This window comes from Alosa alosa, unplaced genomic scaffold, assembly GCF_017589495.1.
Source record: "Alosa alosa isolate M-15738 ecotype Scorff River unplaced genomic scaffold, AALO_Geno_1.1 AALO_1.0_unplaced_8, whole genome shotgun sequence".
Taxonomy (NCBI): Eukaryota; Metazoa; Chordata; class Actinopteri; order Clupeiformes; family Clupeidae; genus Alosa; species Alosa alosa.
In genome coordinates this window covers 68,161-93,909 of record NW_025962983.1, presented here as the reverse complement: position 1 = coordinate 93,909, position 25,749 = coordinate 68,161, and the positions used below count along the sequence as shown (strand labels likewise).

Sequence of the window (25,749 nt, the reverse complement as noted above, 5' to 3'; positions counted from 1 at the left end):
TGAAAGACATGTCCTACTGTTGATAAAGGGTCATGCACATTTGGTAGGCTGTTCAGTGACAGTAAATTATGCTATGCCAGTGGGCTATATTATATCTGATGCAAGCCGTAGGATAATTCTGTAGCCTGTAGGCCTATAGGCAGCTAATAATTAAAACTGCTTCATGTGTTGACGATTGTTCATGAATGTCAAATCAACTGTGTGCTACACAGATTAAATATTAGGCCTAAATGACAAATTAAAACCCATTGCATTTTAGATAAATATTTTTCAAACACTTTGGGACATGTGAGAGACAATATGCTATATTACGTTGATACTCATTGATTTTATGACCACCTACACCTAGACAATAATTTAGAGTGAACCCTTTTAATCTAAGAATGTATAGATAGTTTTGAATAGCCATTATGCCAAAGTTGTTTTTGAGTTTATATTTATTTATTCACTCGTTTTGAGTGAAGACAATCAAACTCGCAATTGATTTCAAACCATTAGCATTGTTGTTTTAAATGTATGCTTTCATTATTCTCCAATTTCTGTAGGCAACTATCTATCTAGCCTATCGATTTTTTTCTCTCGATGTTAAATTTGATGACTTTCGATGAAAATCCTGTAGAGGGCGCTTGCAAATCGAACAGAAATCGTGTAGTATTGTCTTAATTTCACGACATAAATCCTCTTTTCCTCAATCTACTGTTTTGGTCTACTTTTCTACCTCGTGCACGAGCAGAGATGAAGCTGACCTAAACCGCGCTTGAATAAACGAGGCCAAGATGCCACTAACTTTAGTTAATGGAACGGCTTCAGCCCCAAGTGAAAGTCTACGCTAGTTCAAGCCAGGCTATTTCTGTTAAGCGCCGCCTTCATTAGCGAGGTTGATGGAATACCCTCCAGTTCAGTCAGAACAGCAGTGACCTTGCTATGGTTTAAAACGTTGTTCTATCAACATGTATCTGCAAAATGCACTGAATGTCAAACCCAAGACCAGTCGAATGTGGCTTAATTCACTGAACACTTAATTATTTGATTTACTCAAACTAAAACTCTTATAAAACAAACTCAAACTCTTCTGCTCATACTGAAAGAATGACATGAGAATGTCAGATATTGAGGGCAGAATGATCTACACACACTGAAACACAGGGCACAACCTCTGAAACTGGTGAAACAAGTTTACATCAGCTGAGCTGTGTGTTTAATTGGTGAAACAAGTTTACATCAGCTGAGCTGTGTGTTTAATTGGTGAAACAAGTTTACATCAGCTGAGCTGTTGGTGTTTACATCAGCTGAGGTGTGTGTTTAATTGGTGTTTACATCAGCTGAGCTGTGTGTTTAATTGGTGTTTACATCAGCTGAGCTGTGTGTTTAATTGATGTTTACATCAGCGGAGCTGTGTGTTTAATTGGTGTTTTGACTGCAGTGTGCGGTTGAGGGTGGTGGAGTGTTGTTATTCTCTCTTTGACATACTCACTTGAGGCAGCTGAGTAGTTACTCGACACAGCAGTCTGGGAGCCCTTATCTGGAACACAGAGACACAATTGAGTCAGAAAAGAGATCTGTTGTGATACTGAACACAGCATCTCAAAAACTGTGTGGAGGTGAGAGACAGTGGCACGTAATTAAGTAAACAATAAGTAAATCATATTATAAAATAACAGTTTACTGTATACGTTGCACAGGGAAAATAACCTGTTTTCTGCCATGCTCCAGGTCAAAAATAGGGCCCATTATGAGAGAGATAGACAGACAGTGGCACATACATATTAGAAATTCCCATGCAGTTGCATATTTTGGTTTACAAGTAAATTATATTATGAATATTTTCTCCCACATTAGAGGAGGAAAAACTCGATATTAAGTTTCCAAACATTCTCTCGTGGCAACAGTCAAGACAAGATGGCATAATAGCCAGTTAGTCGAATGGAGTAGGCAAAACATTGTACCTAATCTGCTACAGTTTAGCAGCAAACAATTTACCTGCACACTTCCTCCTCCACCTGATAATGACCCCGATACCAGCTCCAACCAGGCAGCACACAGCCAACACAGTCACCAGTGCAGAGGACATGATGGGTGTAGTTACCAAGTCCCAATCTCGCTCTGCCAAAAAAGCAAATCAGGAACACTGAACACGCACATCAAAAGTTTCAACTCACTTTAAAGCATATTCCTTAAAAGCCAGTCTATTCAATACCCAACTCACTTTAAAGCATATTCCTATATGCAAGTCTATTCAATACCCAACTCACTTTAAAGCATATTCCTACTATGCCAGTCCATTCAATACCTAAACCAATGGAGACGAGAGACACCAGGGTTTCCCGCAGGAAATGTGTTAGTCAAGGTGGTAGGTCGTAGGTCGGGGGTCTGGTATCGGTTGCCGTCCGAGCGGGGGGAGGTGGGGGTCTGGTATCGGTTGCCGTCCGACCGGTGTGGGGGCGGGGGTGGTGTTGGTGTCTTGTTTGTGCGATACACTACAGACTCTGTACACAAAGAACAGTAATAACACCAAACAAACTATACAACAGTATACAAATATTTCAAAATATTTGTGTAATTTGTGCAATTTTAACAAAGACTATTACAAACTATAGAACAAGTGCAAAAGAAAGTGCAAAACAACAAAATGTGCAAATGTGATCAGTCACTACTTATGGCAGAGCTGACAACTAGCATCGTTACAAGCCATCCTCCTTGGCTTTAAAAAGATAATTTCAAGGGCCCTTTGGTAATTGCACTGTTTTACTATTAATGGTAATAAAACCAAGACCGTTAAATTTCAAAAATATTGGCCATATAGCCTAAGTTCGTTGATGGGGATGGAGTTAATAATTTAGAAAGCATACGTAGGGGGCGATGGGTCAGGTGTGCGTACCATAGCATTAATTCCTGCAGGCGCCCCTGGTGTCGAACCTGCCTAGATCACATGCTGCCAATGTAAATCCAGTTAATCTACCTCAGTTATGTGTATTAATGATTGGAATAGTGCTTAGTGTGGTGTGAAGAGATTAGTAACGCCACAGACAGCATCTGATTTATTGTATTTATTTCTGTTGTGTTTAGGATCACGCGAGCACATAAACGCAGATCCAAACCCATGTATTGTAAATACTGCAGTTCAATAGAAGAACTTTACTCAAGCCGCCTTGTGTCATCCTTTCCAACCAAACCCCCCATTCAACATCTTCAGGACTTAAGTAGTGCTCTGGCCGGCACTCCTTGATTGTGTTCCATGAAAACTGAACGGCGCAACCTAATAGTGTAATATACAGTCCAACCACCTGCTATCTCCCCTACACACTGGAACAGTGTCACCACCACATGGTTATTCTTGCTCTACATTGTTAGTATCTAGTTGTTTTGTAGGAATAGTACGCTGACTTATCAGTTTCCTTTCTAACAGTATATAGCGTAGCCAGAAATGTCCAAATGGGTATGTTATATTTATGACATAAAACAGGAATTTATTCAACGCATTTGATCACAGCTGACAAATTACGCAGAAACATTTTCAACTGGAACAAAACAATGCATGAATGTAGCTTTTGCGCGTCATATGAAACACAATTGAGACAATAGATTGACCATATTGGACAACTGCAAAGCCTTATCATAGGCATGTTACATTCATGACATGAAAAGTGGAACTTCTAGAACGAAAATGACAAATCACGCAGTCGGCTAAACATTTTAAACTTGCGCCAAACGGATGAACCCAGCATCGGTGCGTCGCATAAATTAAAACACAAATTGAAGCAACAACTTGATCATTGGACAACCCTACCACTAAACCTTTCCATAGGCCTGCAACGTTTATGACATATAAAGTGGAATATGAACGCATTTCATCACAACTGACAATTAAACGGAGCTGTGGCTGTTCGCGATTTGACTTATTGTTGAAAACGAGGAGCAAGATATTTGCACCACTCAGCTCCGCTCACTAGCTCTGATTCGGAGGCATATCACATATGTGAAGATTATAAAATCTGATTATTTTTCGATTCATGACACGTTTCTTATTTTTTTAATGCGTTCTGCGGAGAAGGGAGATTGGCGTTGGTCACGGTTTGGAATGAAAGGGAGAAAACAGGACAGAGTAACACGTTTTTGTTTTTTTTTGACGACGTAGTTAAGGTGGCAGGCTTGTTTTGCCAAGGCGGCCGCCTTGACTGCAAAGTGCTGCGGGAAACCCTGGACACTGAATACAAATACCATTTTAACACAGAGCTAATGTCATCTCAAAACCCGTTATACCCAAATCAATGTCCAGCTTGTTGTCCAGGCTGAGGTGTTCAGCTGTGCAGGTGTAGTGGTGATGCTGTAGTTCCTCTGCGCTGACCTCCAGGCTCTTCCTCATCTGGTACGTCTCATCTCCATTAGGTAGCAGCTCCCCCCCCAGTGATCTGGTGGTCAGACACAGGCTGGCCGTCTCTGAGCAGGGTCAGGTTGATGTGACGGGGGTAGAAACCTGTGGCCAGGCAGGTCAACAGAACACCTGCAGAGCATGGTAGTACCCTCTGAAGGACCCTGACTCTGGGCTTAACTGTAGAAGAGAAACAAAATGTTTTGACCACAATAAACAAAATAAAAAAATAGAGAGTAATTCTGTCCAAATGTGTCAACACAACACAAAGTATTGTACAAATGTCAAATGTACAGGAAAATACTTTGGCCCAATGGATTGTATTCCATGAATTTAACATTCCAACTTTCCAATTCTTGGTCAATTTTTAAAAATTACTATGCTGCACCGTATGCCCTTGCAATCGTGGCCAATGAGAATGACTGTATGCCTCTACACTGTTTTATTTATATATGTATTGTAACGTTTGTTATAAGGGCCAATGTGTTTTTAAAAAACTTTTATTGTTTTCACTGACAGAAATGAACTGACTGGGTCTGTGGAAATCAATCAATCAATTATTATACCTTTTTTCAGCACACGATTCCTTTCTTTGGCTAGATGCTTTTTGAGAAATTTGATACAGTTGGGGTGGTATATCATTCTGTACCGCAAGGGAAAGTCCATACTGTGGGTCCATCCCTCATTCTCCATATTTGACCACCTCCGTTCAATGCGAAGAGCATCATTGTCAACATCATAATGGTCGACTTCTACAGTATCGCCATTGTAAGCATCTTTACTGATCATCACTCCTCCGGACTCATCGTCTAGTAGCTCACATCCAGCAACTCTTTGAAAAACATAAATATCTGTGAAAAAAATGGGGAAAAGATTCATTTGAACACTGTCCAACAGACAATTACTCTGAAATGCCTCTTAAATTTTATATCAATGAGCTTACCATTTGTGTCGTTAAAGTAGTTCTTCAGATAAGAAGCTCGATCTTTCATACTCCCATGAACATATCCAACAAAGTATCCAACAAAACTCATATCATCTGTATCCGCTCCTCTGACAGACGCCGGACTGATGTCTCTGTGTTTTATTTTGTTTTCGATTGAGTCATAGTATCCGAATATAATGTCATCCAGCATCACATATCCGGTGAATTCTGGAAATGGAGTCTTTCCTCTAATGTATGTTGCCATCATCCATAAGGAGTGAGAACCTGCAGGGTTTGGGATGGAGGCACATTACAGGGTGTTAATTAAAAAAAAATTGAGTGAGTAAAACACACGAGCTTTGGCAATTCTGACCGACACATTATAACAGCAAAGGTCTAAAATGGGACTCAAAGGTTATATGTAATAGAACACTTTTGATAAATAAAGGTGTTGGCGTGAAAGGGCAGAATTTTTTTCTGCTCTCTCTCCCCTGTTTTCCTGCTCTCTTTCTACTCTAGTGTTCCTACAGTATGTTCTCCCTGTGCTCCCTCTTTAGTGTTCCTATGTTCTCCCTGTGCTCCCTCTTTAGTGTTCCTATGTTCTCTCTTTAGTGTTCATCATGTGACCACATGCAGGTTCAAAAGTTTGTTTTCGTTTCGTGAACCGGTTCAAAGCCTTGGTTAAAAGTAACGAGTACTTCATGCTCATATTTCAAATGTAGTGGAGTCAAAAGTACAGTATTTGTCTTTGAGAGAAAAACAACACTGGATGGTGGTGGTATTTGGGACCTCAGATGGCACTCCATTAAAACCAAGTTTCTGTGAAGACATTTACATTTCATTCTCACGCTCCTCGGTTCCTAATCATTTACAGAATGTTGTTAAATGAGGAGGTGAAGCAACACAGTGGTAGACATGCCCCTGTCCCAACTTTTTTGAAATGTGTTGCTGGCATCAAATTCAAAATGAACATATACTTTTCAAAAAATGTGGAACTTGGACTTGTGAAATGGTCATTCTCAGCTACTCAGAAACAAACTGTACATTTACTAGTTGAATAGTCTTAGCAGCTAAAAACATGAACAGATAGCACACCCTTTTCAGACATCTTTGTTTTCATGCAGGCGTTTGTTAGCCACTGGCAAATGTGAAAAAGGTGGGCTAGACATGGCTGTCATAGCTTGATAAAAGTTTAATTAATTATCCTATCACAATACTGAGTAGGCTTGTTAATTTCCTACAAAACATCTAAAATGTTCGGTGCAAGGCACTGGCAAAGAAGATAAGTATTTATGAATGTAAAAACAAAAGATAACGTTTAATGATTGACATGATTATTAGTCTCACCTGCATTCACCCCTCCATAACGGGAGAGAAAGTAGATCAGGATTAAGCATTTGTTCATGCTGATGCACTGTAGTTGCTGCATAAAACAAATTAACGGATATGAAAAACTGCTCCGCTTCTCAGCTATTCTTGTCCTGTCCGATGTGTTTGTAAATCTTCAATCTTGTAAACATTCAGTCAGTTCAATAGCAGAGGCATGCTCTGAACTTTGACATTTATGAGGACTATAAATTGTGCATTCGTAAGATAATACAACAACCTGCTTGTAATAAAACCTTTTATTTATTAGACCATAGCTGGGGTAAAGTCTGCAGTGATTTTGAAAAGCCAAATTTACTCAAGACTAAATATGCATGTGTGTGTACGTACTGTATGTGTGTGCATACGTGCATGTGTATGTCTGTGTGCTTGCGTGTGTTTGCGTGAGTAGGCATTACAGGTGAGGTAGTGTTTGATTTTATTCCTTAGTCCCTCTCTGAGTGTGTTTATGAATTATTTATTTGTGGCTTATTTGTTACGGACAGATTCTCTCAGAAAAAGGGGTGTGATTGGTGTCAAATTATGGTAAGTTACAACTTTTGGTTTTGATGTGTGTACTATTTCTATTACCTTTTCTAAATAATCTCACAAAAAGGACTAAGGCTTCTGCCCCATAGTCTACATTTGCCACTAAATAAGTAGTCACTAGTCACTGAGTTCTGTAATCAGGTTTTTTGATGGTCATTACAAGAGTCCATTCATTGATTAAGTATATGTTTGGGGGGCTTTTATGCCTTTAATTGACAGGAAAGTGGAGAATGACAGGAAGTGGGATCCGAAAAGGACCACGGGGCGGGAATCAAACCCGGGTCGCCGGCGTACGGTGCAGGTGCCCCAGCCAGGTGTGCCACGGCCAGGTCCATTCATTGATTACGTTTTTTCCCCTTTGTGTGTGTTTCTCGTGTTGAATTGAATAAAACATTGTGTATATTCACAGATTATTCTTGTATTGCTTTAAAGTACATTTCCATACACACACACACATACAAAGGTGTATTTTCATTTTGTCAGTGTTGTGTTTTCAGGGTGTGAGTATAGTGTTACTGTTACCCAGCCCCAGACCCAAGGAATCCATGGCTAAGCCACAGGCTGGGATAGCACTGTGGGTTGTGCTCGAAGTGAAGAGATGAAAAATGTCAACTTGCTCAAACTTTATTTCTCGAGCTACGGTCTCCCCATTTACCCACTATGGTGCAACAGCGCCACAGTGCCATCTACAGGCATGAAGTAAAATAGATGAAAATGTTAGCTTAGTTCTAAATAAAATGACAAAAATAGGAGGGGGTGACTGTTTTTAAAAAAAATAAAACTAATATAGGCATTTTCTCTACCCATTACATTACCAGCACATAAGAACAATCCTTTTTAACAATGCACCCGGGGTCTGATCACATTTGATTGTGGACTGGAAACACGCCTTAAACCTATTGTCTATGACCAGGCATTTCAGATCGCTAAAATATAGCCTTTTTTTTATAAGTGCAAATGTTAACAGCATCTTGATGTCAGGGCAAATTATCATATTTTCCCATCAAGGATTTGTGAACAAAGATGTGTAAAATAAAATAATAAACAGTGTAAACTGTGTCAACCAAAACAACATGATATTGCAGCTGTACATGTGCACACAATAATTAATATGCATCACATTTTACATACATATCTGCATTACTTAACCTAATAGTAAAATATTAAAAAATAAAAATATGTTAGAAAAACTGATCATTTTGTTTTTGAACAGAAAATAACATAGGCTTACTAGAGTTGAGAGGTAACTAGTACCCTCTCAAGGATGTCATTCAATCAGTCCTTATATAATTACAAAATTATGTTTTCAATAAAACGATTTCACTCAAGTTCAGAATTCTCATTTGGAACAGTTCCACATTATGGTTTCACAGCTGAAGTCATAGCAGTCCTCTCTCTTTCAAGTTGATTCTGGCTCTAATGGTGTGATGCCTTCTATCTTCTCTGAATCTTCTGTGCCTATAAAAGAGGAAAATGGCACCAGTTCAATCAGAACAGCAGTGACCTTGTCATCGTTTAAGACTTTTTTTTCTTTCAACGTGTATCCGTAACATGCACTAAATGTCAAACCCAAGACCAGCTGAACATGGCTTAAATCACTGAACAACACTGAAGTATTTACTTAAACTAAAACTCTTCAATTCAAACTTCTGCTCAAAATGAAATCTGCTACACAGATTCCCAGAACATGGTCCGCTGATCAGAGAATGTCAGATTTGAGGGCAGGATGATCTGGCCACACACTGAACCATTACGAGAACAGCCTGTTCAATTTGGAAGACAGATCTCACTTGCCACAACACTGACTCCGCCACATGCAGAAGATTTCTGATGATAATTTGTGGGGTGTATCATGAACGGGCAGGAGGAGGAGTACAGGAGCTCCAGTGGAGGACTTTGTGCAATGGTGCAAACTCAATCATCTTCAACTTAACACTTCAAAGACCACATAAGGTGGTGGACGCGAGGTCTAAGCCCACTTGTGCTACCAGTCCACATTGATGGGGTCAATGTGGAGGTGGTTAGCACCCAAGTATCTGGGTTCCACCTGACAATAAACTGGACTCACCAAAGCCAACACTGACGCATAAGAAAAGAGCAGAGCAGGCTGTACTTTCCTGAGGAAATGCGGTCCCCTTCAATGTGTGTGCAGTAAGCTCCTCAGGATGTTCTACCAGTCTGTTGCCAGCGTCCACTTCTATGCAGTAGTATGCTGGGGAGGAAGCACAAGGAAGAAGGACAAGCGAATTGACAGGTTGGTAAGGAAAGCTGGCTCTGTAGTTGGAGCTGAACTGAGTGCATCACTTCACTATCTGACAAAAGGACCCTGAACAAACTGATCAACATCTTGGACAATGAGTGTCACCCACTCCACAGCACTATTGTTACAGAAGAGCCTGATCAGCTGGAGACTTCTGCTCACTGCCTTGCACAACTGACAGACTGAGAAGATAGATAGATAGATAGATAGATACTTTTATTGATCCCAGGGGAAATTCAAGGTCCCAGCAGCAGCATACATACAACACAAACACATTCTTTAACAGCAGGAAGAGTAATTAAAGTATATAATATAAAACACAACTAAGCAGTAAGGACAGTAGAAGATAAAGAATATGCTAAATATACCAAAATACAAATTATACTAACACTTAATACAACAATATATAAAAAATATACCAAAAATACAAATTACAAAAAAAAAAACATTGTGAGAATTAGTTGAGGCCCCAGGGAACATTCAGGAAATGCATGGATTCTAGTTTCTTCCAGTAGCAGCAACTGGAATCCATGCATTTCCACTGAATTATTTTGGAATCTGGATCCCTTATCATACCCTGTTCATTTTCTTACTCGTTGCTCGAATTTATCGTGGACTAAATTCAAGATGGCTTCAAAACGCTAAAACTTTAATGAAGATACTGTTTGTATAAATCGGCCTTGTAAGTAAACTACCAGTGCTTTTTCAAAGTTCTCAATGTCTGGTTTTAAATGTCAGGGCCCTCAGAAGTCTACCAATGAAGTGTGGAGATACATTGAGCCTCGTAAATGGGTGTAAAACAGTGATTTATTTGCATGGCTAGCCGGATGCGAAAGCACCACTATTGAAAAAAGCTGTTGGTGCATCGGCTAACTAAGCGCCAGGATTTTTGGAGTGCAGGGGACAAGCCGAGATGGGGCTATGAGACATACTGCTCACACTTTCGGTATCATGTTTCAATACACTTTTAGGTCAATATCACACCGGAATTCTCCTTTAAGTTTCCAAACATTCTCTCGTGGCAACAGTCAAGACAAGTTGGCATAAAAAGCCAGTTAGTTGAATGGAGTAGGCAAACATTGAAATTCCAATCTGCCAAGCAGTTTAGCAGCAAAACAATTTACCTACATTAATTCTCATCGACCTAAAAAATGACCTCCCCGGACAATTGCTAGTAGAGTGGGAGTAGGCAATACATTTGTACCTAATGGCCTGTTACAATTTTTAAAAAAAATCAGATAGGGCAGACCTACAATATCACCTATCACCTAGCTAGCAAATGAAAACAGTTTTTAAACCTGCCAGCCAAAACTGCACAAAATTGAAAGTGTAGGATCATTATGACACCCCGAATGCATGCCAAGTTTAAGGGTGGAACTTTCGTTCATGGGGGCCATACAATAAAAATTATTTATGTGTACATTTAGTGACCGCATTGTGCCGTACACCAACAGAGTTTTCTGTGAATATCTTGAGAACCGTGGGGCCTAGGATGATCAATTTTTGCATACTGTATGTTTGCCTCCAGGGGTCATGTTAACCCATTCCATATGCACACATGTGCATAAACAGACTCATGCACACACATACATTCACAGTAATCATACGTATGACACATACTCACACAGTAGACATGTATACGCATGCATGCACGCGGCACACACACAAGCACACACGCAGGGCACACACACAAGCACATGCACTATCAATAATATACACACACTCACACACACCCACCGACACACACATAAGCATAAACATGTACACGCACACATGCACACAATTCAAGAATTTCTCAGAATTATGAACAGGCAAGATGGGGGTGGGGTTGTATAAAATGTATTTTACATGTGAAATCTATAAACTAATCATGTTTTGGTACTTGTTGTCTAGCAGATACCAATTTGAATTGAGTGTGCATAATGCAATTCAGTGAGACAGTTAGAATCATATATGCCTTTCAGCGTGACTTATTTTTGTGGGAAAAATGTGCTGGACTGGGCGGCGACAGATTAGTCTTGTATTAATTGCATACAAGTATTTTCATACACTCACACACAGTTGTATTTCCATTTAGTCCATGTTCTTGTGTTTTAATGGTGTGAGTATACACTGTAATAATAGAAAAACATTGTTAATTTATTGTTCATTTGATTTGTATTTTTTCACTACAGTAGCCTATTAGTATGTTAGGTTATTTACTTGAATTAAACTTTCTAATTTATGTGTATAATGAACCTATTGTTTTTGTTGTAAAATATCAACGTGATCATTGACCTGAAATTATACATTGATCAAAGGACTTTAATTAGATAAAGCATGATTCACGCATGCCCATTATGAAGTAAGTAATGGTTGAAGAATGAAAAAGAAGTTTGCTATCTTATAATTATCGCTGACATAGCGTTCGAAACATCATTGAATTTAACCTGATATTGTGCATTTTCATGCACTGGTAATTCCTTGGACTACTAGGCCTACTATTGGCTACATTATGTTTATGTAGAAATAAGGAAGCGCGCTCAACACCGTATAGTAGGCCTACTTCAACTGGGTGCTTAAACTTTCTTGATAGTTTAGTGTGAAAAAGAAGGGCGTCAGCCCGAAACGTTTGTGAGGCAGTTAAAAAGTAAACGAAACTGTCGAGTGCTTGCTTTATTTATTTATTTATTTTTCTACATTGTGTTTATGCATACTGTTAATATATTGTAATAAATTGTTCATTCATCCAAAATGAATGCGTCTTTAAACTGCAATGATAGCCTGATTCTTCAGGTTTTGGCATGGCACATTCAGTTGGAATTAAGTGATTAGTAATAAGCTATTGTGTGGTTATTTGATTGCTTAACAAAGTCATAACTGACAAACATTAGGCCTTTGTAGGAAGAAATAGTCCCACGCTTTGTCTAAAGGCTGTGTCTGCGAAATGAAAAGTAGTATGCCTGAACTGCAAAAAAAAACGTTCCAACACGTGATACAGCCTACAGAAAGACAGGATGTTGGTAAACTACACTTTTACGCCGTGTTTTCAGACCCACTGCGGCGCGATAGCAGCAAAAATAAAGTAGCCAAAACTCGGTGAACACGAACACCGGGACTCTGCTGCAACGCTTCATCTGCAGAATTGCTCGATGATGCTGTAAACAGTGGCTTAGTCTGCAATGCTTTCACCACTGTTAATCTGTAAGTAGGCCTATATTTAATGTGCAGAATGTAGAACACATCATTCCCTTACTCCATAGGACTATGCTGTGCAGTCCTATATGATCAAAAATCTTTCCAGTCTCGCAAGTGGATTTTTAAAAAATATGTAGGCTTTTTTGCTTAATGCAATTCACTTCGCATGAAGTTGCTGCCAACAGATTTTTTGCATTTGCTGCGTAATGCAATTACAAATAAGGTTGTATGGTGGCTACAAGCGTAAAATATCAAACAGCAACTTGAATGATTTTATTAATTTTAGGCTGGCACAACGACCGAAACGGGCTCTGCAACAACGGACACTTGTCACGTCTTGCATAAGCTTCGAAGCTCCCGGAAGTTCAATCACAGGTCGACTTGTAACTCGACAGTCTTAACGAACGTTTGTTTGGAGACTCGCCGGTATTGTTTGGGGACCACGACGCTTTTATTTTTGTGTTTTTTACTTCAAATGTCATGCTGCCATACAGGTAAGGTACAATTATAAAAACAAAACATTTTGTGAATTCAGTGTAGGCCTTTAAATATTTTATCTGAAAAGTGGGGCTAGTACGATTCAGGTCCACAAATGCCCTGTTCAGAATAAGACACCTTACTCTAATAGCAGGGTTCCCACTGCTCATGGAATGTCTGGAATATCGTGGAATTTTATAAAGTCCCTTCTAGATATGGAAAGTTAGGACATTTTATATGTTTTTGAGGCAAAGTCATGGACTATCGTGGAATTTTGTTGTAGCAGTTATAATATACTTGCCAAAATACATTGGCCTAATACATATTGTAACGATTTGATAGCGACACACACAGCTGTGCAATCAAAAGGTTTATTAGCTGAGATCGAGAGCAGGGACACAGACACACCAAGATAATATTACATAGGAAACACAAGGGAAGTCAAGAAAACAAGCACGATACACAAGCAGGGTAGTCACATACAATACACCGGGTAAAACACATGAGGTAAAACCTAAAGAAAGACTACACAAGCTAACACATACATGACAAGGAAAACGCAATTACACTAACTAAAACCGACATTACACAAACCAGCATTCACACACATTGCATTCTGGGAGGCTAGCACTCAGTCCAAAAGACACCGACGTTACAATATATAATTCCATGCAGAATTTGTATATATCTGGTTATTAGCTTTACTGTTTGCTTGAGTAGCCCAACTGTGTTTATTCAATGCCTATGCATTCATGTGCCGCTTTTAAAAAGGAAAATATTTTTTACGCTACGCAGGTGCTCTGAAATCATTGTCAAGTCATGGAAATTCTTTTTTTTGTCAGGGAATATCAGAGAAAATACTAATTTTACATCTGACTTAGAGTGGGAACCCTGATATATTAATTTGCATATCAATATGGTGATGTAATGCCGTTATTCAGGGACATTGTAAGTCAGTAAGAGTTTTGGGTTCTGAAAAAATCTGCGTAGGCTATAGACAAGATGCCTGATGCAGACATATTTGAAGCTCATCATAAACTAACTGCAATAAACACCACACACACACACACACGCACGCACACACACATGAGTATGAGTCCTTACACAACTGATAAATCTCAAATGTGGGGCCGTGCATTGTAGCATTGCTTAAATAAAACATCCATCTTCTTGTGTATAGTGTGTGAGCGTTGGCACATTTCAGCCAATGTAACTAAATGTGATGTGAACAGTTTCTAAATATGATGTACGTGACATCTGTCAGGCAACGTATGTGAAAACAAGTCATATTGAACTAGCTGATTGTGGGTTGTGGATGGAAACGGTCACATGCAAAAGCCAGAAGCATAGGCCTACGCGACTTATCACACAGTCTGCCAGAAACAGAGAGGCAGGGACCAGTAACCAGGGGCTTTTCACAGTAGTGTAAAGATCAGGATTCAATATTCAAGTTTGATTAATCGCAATTGATGTCGTGATATTGTCTTGACTAGTTAGCGGTAAACTCGAGGCACTGGTAGTTTGGTCATTCATTCAACACCACCACAATATGGCTGGGCGCTGGGAGGTAGGGGTGCTGCTAGAAAATGTGACAGAAAATAAATCTGGGCCCCCAAAATGATAGGGTCCAGGGGCAATTGATAAATTCAGACTTAAAATATAATTACATTCTTTGATTATAGCGTATTACCAGAGCCTTTTAATCCTATTACAAGAGCTTATTAAAACCTGCACAGGCATTAAAAAAAAAAAAACACACACAATTTTAAGCAAGTCTATTGGGAGTTTGATCTCTTCACATAGACAACATCAATAGAGTAGCTCCTGAGCAACTATAGCTTAGTAGCTTTGTAAAAAGTAAAGGTGACACCTGTTGAACTCACCTCAGCATGACATTTACTGAGGGTAGAAAAATGAAAATGACACCCAAAGCTGAACCCCCTGAGAGGAGGAGACATGAAACTAGCTGTCTGAGCTACGTGACTCCACGCACAGACTACGTGACAGTATGCACAAAATGAAAGCAGTCAAATAACCACAACCTTCCTGTTTGTGTGTGTGTGTGTGTGTGAGAAAGTGACTGTAACTGTATCTCGTTACAGTGCCCGAATACTTCGGAGAATTCAGGCTTTTCACAAACATGGGTTTGAAAGATCAGTAGGCCTACAGAGCCATCTTATTCCATTCTTTTGGGCTAGACCAGTGCACTGGTCTTCTGTGACCGCAGAGACTGGATCTTGCTGGACCAACGTTTTTTTTTTTTTAAATGGGACGGTCTAGCCCAAAAAAACGGAATAAGATGGCTCTGTTACATCATGAGCCTGAGCTGTAGGCCTACTGATCTTTCAAATTCATGTTTGTGAAAAGCATGCTTTCAACACATCCAGATGATCTAAACATGTTAGGCTATGTTTAATTTATAGGCTACCCTACAATAATAAGAAATAACTGAGAACGATCATCCACTCGAATTATGAAAAAGATATGCAAGTCCTTCCAAACTCAAATGATTGAGGTGTTTTATTTAGCTGCTGCTCCTTTTCCCATCATTTAACGTGTTTACATAGCAGACTCTTATCCTAAGAATATCATTCAGGGGTACAGTGCAGAGGAAACGCTATCAAGGAATTAATGTGGCATTTGTCAATATTTTATTATAAGACCAGTCAAAAAGTGAGATAGGAGGATCAAGGGCTTGGGCGTCAGTTTGGTTTGAAATGTGCTGGGGACAGAGACGCATTCGGAAGTGCATTTTCAGAAGTGCTGGCTACAATGACGCATTCATTTTTTTTTGTCTTTCGCGCAGGTCATGTTTTGAAAAGACGCTCTCCTGTAGCTTACTAATGACTAAATGAGTAAAGATGTTTACAAAAATGTAATGATGTCCGGCATGTTTTATGAAGAAGAAAGCCTTAAGTTTTCAAAAAAGCATTAGACATGTTGACAATCAGTGGCGTGCACAGACATTTTGGGGGCAGGTGCTCGGGGATGAAATTGAATGTGTTGAATGAAATTTGACTTGTGCTACACAATTAGTAAATCAATATACAATTAAGACAATAAAGAGACCAAAATGTGTTAATTTATGTTGCCTAACAAAACCTATACAACAGAAAACGTTCGTCTTACTGTAACACATAGATTTGCAATTGCAAACTACCGAAATTATTTGTAGCCTATGTGGTCGTCCTCACGCTATCTGTCATTGACTTGGGCTACAGCGTAAAACTTTATCAGGTGACCAGTCGGGCTAAAAATGCTTAGTTGTTTGATTTTTACTGCACAACAAAATGATTACACGCTGGGCTTAGAGGGCAAACTGTACGATTTTACTTGATCTGTAAGACAATAAAGAGACCAAACAGTACGAGAAGGAGTTATAGTGGGCTACTGACTGTTGTCATTACATGAATGCAGATGGGCATTTTTCACAGGAAATGGGGAACTTCCCGTTTCTTCTGTCACAAATGAATGTGTTAATACATGTTGCCTAACAAAACATATACAACAGAAAACGTTCTTCTTAACACATACATTTGCAAAATCTACCGAAATAATTTGTATGTGGTCATCACGTTAGCTGTCATTGATTTGGGCTACAGCGTAAAACTTTATCTAGCTTCATCTAACTAGTTTATCAGGTGACCAGTCGGCAAAAATGCTTGTTTGGTGCTGAATGAGACATTTTACTGCACAACAAAATTATTACATGTTGGGCTTAGAGGGCAAACTGTAAGATTTTGCTTGATCTGTATGTCACCTGGCTGATGGGGCACGGGAGAAGCAGCCTGTCGGCGACCATGCCTGCTATCTGAAGACGCTTACTGAACTGCTATGGCGCCGCGCATCTGGCGTGCCCTGCGCGCGACCGCGCGAGTTCACGTGACAAAGGAAGAGAGATAGGCTGGTCGGGTGTGCGCAAGGAGGTGGCTCATTTCGGGGCATTGTTTCAGTCGTTTTTAATGGCTCAGGTTTTCAAAAGATCATTTCAAAACCGACCTCAGTAAAATCTTAATAATATTAATAATTAAAAAATAAGTAGCACCACCTAGTGTCTATGTATGCACGCCTATGTTGACAATGTGACATGACGTCACATCAGACTCAGAGAGAGGAGCTATGAAAGGAAAATAGGCCTGGCCTTCAATAGGCTACGTGTTGAAGTTCAGTGGGCAAATGTGTGGCTATGCTGTTTGCTAATGTATTAATTCCCAGTACAATTGACCAAATCTACACACAGCACAACTTCTGCAAGTTCTGCACTACAAATTTCGTCAAGATTGAAGTGGCAAAAATATGCGTCACAGATGAACGCCATATCACACCATGAGCTGACTGCTCTCAATTCAAAACAATATGCATCCATCCAATTTACATCAGACATTCTGATCAAAGCTTGAAAGCATGCAATCCCTATCATCACAATCAATAGTGACTACTTCCCCATCATCTCCACTATACCGATGCTTGCTGTACGAATGCAAACCGTAACTAAGTAAGTTGGTGGCTAAGGCTAACATTAATTCAGGGTTCGTACACCTATTCCAAGACCAAATTCAAGCACTTTCAAGGTAAATTGTCTAACTTTTCCAGTACTTTACAACGGTGGCAAATTACATATATGAATATAACTGCATTTATACATATTACATATTATATGAACAACCAAATTTGTGTTTCGTAATAGAATAAGAAATGAAAGGGATACTGTACGTTTTGTGTTTAAAAATGTGGAATAAGACTTTGCTAATGATAACATTATTCTCTAAAGGTATCAAAATCATTTGAAAAACCTTTTATATCTATTTGTTTGACTTAATAACATATTAAAAATCTAGTAAAATCTGACCCCAGTAAAGGGGTCATTTTCAAGATGGCGTCCAAGATGGCCACCAGAAGCTAATTTCGGCTATGTCTATGTCATTATTCAGCCTAGGAAAGTGTTTTTCGTGTTTAATCAGATTTAGAGGTCACTGAATCATATATGTCAGACTAAAGTATCAGTTCATCATTTTGAAAGACTTGTCATTTTCAAGATGCCGTCCAAGATCTATCTGAAGCATTATTCCGCCTAGGAATTCGTTTCAGTAATTAGTCCCTCCTTTTCCACAACTGCCAATTCGGTCTACTCAAAGCATACAGAACGATAGTCAGGGGATACATTTTAGCATATTGTCCAGGGAAAACAAATTAAATACCCTAAGCATATAACCCTAAGCAAATACCCTAAGCATATAACACCAGTTAAGATGTCTACCCCGGACATAATTTAGGATTTACGGAAAGTATGCAATTATACGATGTTGGACGCCTGGCGATGCTCTGGCCGTCTACTGTGCCTCTGACACTGCTGCCTCATTTGGATGGTAACTCGACAGGTGAGCGCGAAGATTGGATGTCGTGGATGCATAAGTAAACTGTTTTTTGAGTCCGCAGACAACATTCTCTTTAACGGTTACTTTACCATCTGCGGTGTACAACCAAAAGTAAAGACACCACATTTTAGATGAGTTGGAGACGTAATTGTCCGCTCAGGCTGGCCGTTCTGTGCGTTATAATAGTTTATTTATAGTTCGACTACGGATATTTCACGTCATGTTCGAATGCATATTTGCAGCAGCAGGTCGGCAGGCAGACCGCTCTTAGTTAGAGCCACTGTTATCCAATGAAATTAAGTTGCGCTTCAGGGCGACTCCACTCGGACTCCACGACGTTCCCGAGCAACCATTTCTTCTTCTTGTTACGTGGCAAGCAATTTATGTGCATTATCGCCACCCTCTTACTGGAGGACGACTCTCTTTTTACAGAATATCCAATAAAAATCAATGTTGGTCCAGGCGTCCTTTCCAGCTTTTTGGCGCATTGTCAGAGCCGACTGGCGCTGGATCCGAACCCCCAGTGTTCAAGACTTAGTCACTCTCTCCAGTTATATATAATACCTCCATGGTCCTCACACACTCTTAGGTACATCTGTCTCTTTGTCTATCCTCCCTTCCTCCCCCCGCTCCTAGCCCTTCCTCCTAATTAATGTTGTGAAGGAAACGAGGAAGGAACTATAGAAGGATGGAGGAATGAAGCCCGATGAACTGCACAAATGAGACGTCCTCGACTGCGTCAACGTCATTTGGAAAACGTGTGACGTCAGTGTAAGGGCGGATCCAAAAGACATGTGACAACAAACATTGACAAAATGAAAATACACCTGTGTGTGTATAGGCCCTATGCATGAAAATGTAGGCCTACTTATGGATACAATTAATACAGGACTAATCTGTGAATATGCTAGCATACTATTTTATGCAATTCAAGACGAGAAGCACAGTAGATGAGATTGATTAGAAGAATAATTTAGTAAGGAACTACTACAACATTTTCGAGGTCACTTCGTCTTAACCTAATCTAACATTAAATATTTAATGCCCACCAGATGGCGCCATGGCACTGAACTTCGGCTGATGTGAGCAAGCAGTGAAATGGTGCCATCTGTTGCCCATTGAATAACACACAGGTGTGCGGAAGGGAAAGCAACACTGCCAAGGGGAAAGCGAAAGCAAACAGAAGACGGCGCGTCACTCTTAGTTAAATACTCATCAGCGATTGCTCATTTCTTCTCATCTGACGGAGCGCAATGAGTATCTGATGGAGCAATGTCAGACTGCTAACTAATTCCTGACACACGCCACATTTACATAACAGGAGGCAAGCGTGTGACCTGGAATGGCGCAGAAAGAAAAAAGGTTTGAACTACATTTTTATACGACTTAAACTTTACAATAGGGATAGTTTCAGTAGATATATTAGTAGCCTAGCCTAGTTACATCTGACATAATTGTTGGTAATTGTTATAATCACTTCATGTTTACTTAACAGTGGAGGCCTCTTCAGTCAATCGCTTCAGTCAATCGCTTTATTCAATCGCTACTCCAGCTCCATTTTGGGAAAGAGATTCGGTGTGGGGGGGGTGGATATATATGGGTGTAGGGGATGGTGGGGGGGGGAATGTGTGGGGGGGGACTAGATATGTTGGTGTGTGTATGTGGGGGGGGGGGGGTTGGATGTATGGCTGTGTATGTGTGTGGGGGGGGTTGGATATATGGATGTGTGTGTGTATGGGGGGGGTTGGATGAATGGATGTGTATGTATGGGGGTGGCTGGATATATGGATGTGTGTGTGTGTGGGGGGGGTTGGATGTATGGGGTCAAGTCGGCTTTTTTTTTTTATTGTCAATTTCTTTACATGCACTGGTCATACAAAGAATTGAAATTTAGTTTCTTACTTTCCCATGCAGACATAGACATGCTTTAAATACAGACATAGACATACTATAGACATAGCCATAGACAATAAACATTAAATTAAAGTGCAAGACTGAAATATAGAACATGTATGTATCAAAATAGAAATATAGGACATATATATATATAAAAAATAGAGGTAGTTGTGTTGTATATTTATATAGTCTTAACAGTTACATGAAGTTTAAACTTGTGGCTTGTGTGACCTGTATATTTACATTGATATGCAGTATGCAGTAATTTCAAGCATATCAGGCTTGGGGGCGGGGGGTTAGGTAGACAGGGATCCTAGTTCCTAGGTTCCTGGCTGGCTGGTGGGTGGGGGCTGTCAGTGATGGGAGAGTGGGTAGAGTGTTCAGCATCCTGATTGCTTGGTGGATGAAGCTACTTGCCAGTCTGGTGGTGCTGGAGCCGAGGCTCCTGCACCGCTTCCAGAGGGCAGGAGGCTGAACAGTTCGTGGTGCAGGGTGGGTTGTATCCTTGACAATCATTAGTGCTTTGGCGGGTGAGGCGGGTGGTGTAAATGTCCTGCAGGGAGGGGAGTGGTGCTCCAATGATCCTCTTAGCTGTGTTAACAGTGCGCTGGAGGGTCTTCCTGTTCTGATCTGTGCAGCCTCCGCCCCACACTGTGATGCTGCTGGAGACGATGCCTCTCGATGGTCCCTCTGTAGAATGTAGTCATGACAGGAGGCGCGCACTTGCCTCTTCAATTCCAGCGCAAGAAGTAGAGGCGCTGCTGGGCTTTCTTCCCAGTGATGCTGTGTTGGTGGTCCAGGAGGTCAATTAGCTGATGTGCACCCCCAGAAATTTTGTGCTGCTCACTCTCTCCACAACATCTCCGCCGATGGACAGTGGTGGCAGTTGTTTGTGGCCTCTCTGGAAAGTTGACAACAATGTCCTTGGTCTTGCTGACATTTAGCAGGAGGTTGTTGTCTTGCACCATTTAGCCAGCAGGTCTACTTCTTCTCTGTAGTGAGCCTCATCAGCCCTTAGTGATGAGGCCCACCAGTGTTGTGTCGTCCCGCAAACTTCACCAGATGGTTGGAGCTGTGGGAGTGGCTGTACAGTCATGTGTTAGCAGTGTGAAGAGCAGGGGGCTGAGCACACACCCTTGAGGGGCCCCCGCTCAGGGTCAGAGTGCTTGAAGTGTTGTCCCCGACACGCACTGCTTGTGGTCTCTGCAACAGGAAGTCCAGCAGCCAGTTGCAGAGGGAGGTACTGAATCCTAGCTTGTCCAGTTTGCTGGATGAGTTGTTGTGGTATTATGGTATTGAATGCTGAACTGAAGTCTATGAACAGCATTCTCACATATGAGTCTTTTATTGTCTAAGTGGGTGAGGGCTGGATGGAGGGCAGAGCAGATTGCATCCTCCGTGGATCGGATCGCTACCGGGTATGCAAACTGGAAGGGGTCCAGGGTGGGGGTAGGGTGGCTTTGATGTGTGACATGACTAGCCGCTCAAGCACTTCATGATTATGGGCTGGAGTGCTACAGGACGGTAGTCATTGAAGCATGATGGTGATGATTTCTTTGGCACGGGTATGATGGTGGCAGTTTTGAAAAGTGATGGGATGACTGCTTGCTCCAGAGAGGTGTTGAAAATGTCTGTAAAAACATCCTTCAGCTCTTCTGCACAGTCCTTCAACACTCGTCCTGGTATGTTGTCTGGGCCTGCTGCTTGCGTGGGTTAATGGTGGCTAGTGTCCTCTCACGCTAGCAGAGGACAGGTACAGGGGTTGGTCGGGGGAGGTGGGGTTTTCTGTGGGTGAGTGTCATTTTTTGCGCTTCCAAATCGGGCTAAAAACTGTTCAGGTCATTTAGCAGAGAGGTGTTGTTCTCACAGCCCCATGGGCGCAGGCTTGTAGTCAGTGATGGCCTGTATGCCCTGCCATAGGCTCTGTGCATCTCTGCTGTCTTTGAAGTGTGTTGTTATTTTGTCTGTGTAATCCTTTTTGCCTTCCTGATGCCCTGGGACAGGTTAGCCCTCACTGTTCTTAGGCCAGCTACATCTCCAGCTCTGAAGGCTTTGTCTCTGGCCCTCAGCAGTCTGTGGACGCCTCCTGTCAGCCATGGCTTCTGGTTGGGTCCGAAAGTGGTGATGTGTTTTTATTTCTGTAACATCATCGATGCATTTGGTGATGTAGGGAGGTCACAGTGTCTGTGTATTCCCAATGTCAATGTGGTTGTTGTGGGTGGCAGCTGTTTTGAAGATATCCCAGTCTGTTGTTTCAAAGCAGTCCTGAAGTTGTGAGACGGCCCCCCGGCCACATTCTCATCTCCTTCAGAACCGGTTTGGTGACTTTTGCTCTTTGTCTGTATCGGGGCAGCAGGATGCTAATGTGGTCTGATTGCCCGATGTGGGGAGGGGTTTTTTGTCCTCTTGTTGGGAAGTTTACATGTTGGTGAAATTTGGGTAGTACCGTTTTGAGATTGGTGATGATTGAAGTCTCCATGATGATTGTAGCACAGGCATCCGGTGTTCACTTTGTTCACTGACCGATACAGCTCATTCAGTGCCATGCTCCTGTCACTGTTTTTGTTGCTGGGGGATGCTTTGCATGACCAGCAGAATGGCAATTAATTCCCTGGGGAGGTAGAAGAATTCGGCACTTAATTGTCATAAACTCCGCCAGTGGAGAGCAGTGTCTGTGTACTACCGTGGCATTCGGCACCAAGCATCATGTGTAAACACCGAAACTCCTCCCTTACGTCTTTTTGTCTGCTGGGGCTCAGTCCAGCTCGATATACGTTAGCTGCTGGTGTGAATGTATGGAGCTGGGAGGGGCGATGTACGTATGTGGGTGTAAGTGAGGTGGGATGGGGGAGTGGCCAGTGGGTTTGCCCTTTCGGAGTAAATGGGATCATATAGCAAGAATTAGCAGGGGATGAGGGGTTGGGGGGTATGAAAGATGAAAGGTTATTAATATGACTGTCTCGCTTTCTTGGTTGGTTTAACTTGCTTGGTTTAACTATGTAATGTTTTGTTAATAAATAGCAAATTGATTAATACTGAGAGGGTGAGAGAAGCTGCAGTACCCCTGCCAATGAAGAAATTATATTATTTAGTGTGAAATTTCTTTCTGAGGCTTAATTATATTATTTAGTGTAGGCCTCTTTCCTTGAGACCCATCATATTATTTAGTGTAGGCCTTTTCTGAGGCTTAATTATATTATTTAGTGTAGGCCTCTTTCTGAGGCTTAATTATATTATTTAGTGTAGGCCTTTTCTGAGGCTAATTATATTATTTAGTGTAGGCCTTTTCTGAGGCGCACTATAAGAAGAAATGATATTATTTAGTGCAGGCCTTTTCTGAGGCTTACTATATTATTTAGTGTAGACCTTTTCTGAGGCTTAATTATATTATTTAGTGTAGGCCTCTTTCTGAGGCTTAATATATTATTTAGTGTAGACCTTTTCTGAGGCTTAATTATATTATTTAGTGTAGGCCTTTTCTGAAGCGACTATAAGAAGAGATGATATTATTTAGTGTAGGCCTTTTCTGAGGCTTAATTATAATATTTAGTGTAGACCTTTTCTGAGGCCAATTACATTATTTAGTGCAGGCCTTTTCTGAGGCTTACTATATTATTTAGTGTAGGCCTTTTCTGAGGCTTACTATATTATTTAGTGTAGACCTTTTCTGAGGCGCACTATATTATTTAGTGTGGACCTTTCTGAGGCTTACTATATTATTTAGTGTAGGCCTTTTCTGGGGCGACTATAGAAGAAATTATATTATTTAGTGTGGACCTTTCTGAGGCTTACTATAAGAAGAAATGATATTATTTAGTGTAGACCTTTTCTGAGGCTTAATTATAAGAAGAAATGATATTATTTAGTGTAGGCCTTTTCTGAGGCGACTATAAGAAGAGATGATATTATTTAGTGTAGGCCTTTTCTGAGGCTTAATTATATTATTTAGTGCAGGCCTTTCTGGAGGCTTAATTATATTATTTAGTGTAGGCCTTTTCTGGGGCGACTATATTATTTAGTGTAGGCCTTTTCTGAGGCTTACTATATTATTTAGTGTAGGCCTTTTCTGAGGCTTACTATATTATTTAGTGCAGACCTTTTCTGAGGCTTAATTATATTATTTAGTGTAGGCCTTTTCTGAGGCCACTATATTATTTAGTGTAGACCTTTTCTGAGGCTTAATTATATTATTTAGTGTAGGCCTTTTCTGAGGCTAATTATATTATTTAGTGTGGACCTTTTCTGGAGGCTTAATTATATTATTTAGTGTAGACCTTTTCTGAGGCTTACTATAAGAAGAAATTATATTATTTAGTGTAGACCTTTTCTGAGGCTTAATATATTATTTAGTGTAGGCCTTTTCTGGAGGCGACTATATTATTAGTGTAGACCTTTTCTGAGGCTTAATTATAAGAAGAAATTATATTATTAGTGTAGACCTTTTCTGAGGCTTAATTATAAGAAAAGATGATAATATTTAGTGTAGACCTTTTCTGAGGCTTAATTATATTATTTAGTGCAGACCTTTTCTGAGGCTTAATTAGCAAGAAGAAATTATATTATTTAGTGTAGACCTTTTCTGAGGCTTAATTATAAGAAGAAATTATATTATTTATGTAGGCCTTTTCTGGAGTGCGTACTATTATTTCGTAAGTGTAGACCTTTTCTGAGGCTTATCATAAGAAGAAATATTATTTAGTGTAAATTATATTATTAGTGTAGGCCTTTTCTGAGGCAAACTATAAGAAGAAATGATATTATTTAGTGTAGACCTTTTCTGGAGGCGTATCATATTATTTAGTGTAGACCTTTTCTGAGGCTAATTATAAGAAGAAATTATTATTTAGTGTAGGCCTTTTCTGAGGCGACTATAAGAAGAAATTATATTATTTAGTGTATGTCATGACCCTCTCACCCACCGGTTACCACCCACTTGGTTTCACCATTTCCACTCTGCTCACCAGCCTCTCTACTCAGCCTTAGCTCCACCTGTCCCCGTTTGCTCTGCTCTAATTACTCTGCCAGCTGCGCTGTACGCCCACCAACCTTCCCAGTATTTAAAGCCCTGTCTTCAGCCTCCTTGTCAGGATCGCTCTGCAAAGCCACACCGAACCTGTTTACCAAGCGCTTCTGGCTCATACTCTTGTTTTGTGACCCTGACCTGCTCTGAATCTTGATACTCTTCTGCCCTGAGAACCAGACCTGCTTTCGTCAGAATTTACTCCTGACTACTCTTCGATCCCGCAATCCTGACTACTTCTGCCTTTACACATGAATTTGGATCTCCTTGAACTGTACTTCGCCTTGCTCATCCGCCTGCTGTGTCTGTGTTCTCTGGTGACTTCCGGACACTCCA

At 40.6% G+C, this 25,749-nt stretch overlaps 2 protein-coding genes across 4 annotated transcripts in view; one reads left to right on the top strand and one right to left on the bottom strand.

The window, feature by feature from the left end:
* Nucleotides 1–1,076: 1,076 nt before the first annotated feature.
* Nucleotides 1,077–6,699, bottom strand: LOC125290676 (major histocompatibility complex class I-related gene protein-like). The gene is given in 9 exon segments (XM_048237244.1): nt 1,077–1,081; nt 1,475–1,522; nt 1,981–2,103; nt 2,316–2,486; nt 4,261–4,402; nt 4,404–4,549; nt 4,936–5,220; nt 5,313–5,579; nt 6,642–6,699. Coding segments are annotated over 9 exon segments (1,245 nt in total).
* A 6,350-nt stretch (nt 6,700–13,049) lies between these two features.
* LOC125290680 (major histocompatibility complex class I-related gene protein-like) overlaps nt 13,050–25,749 on the top strand; it is a 33,950-nt gene continuing 21,250 nt past the window's right edge. For 2 of the 3 annotated variants that reach the window (XM_048237251.1, XM_048237249.1), the window contains exon 1: nt 13,050–13,139. The gene's annotated coding sequence lies outside the window, so the exon portion shown is untranslated. The remainder of the gene's footprint in view (nt 13,140–25,749) is intronic. The other variant, XM_048237250.1, reaches the window with a different exon arrangement.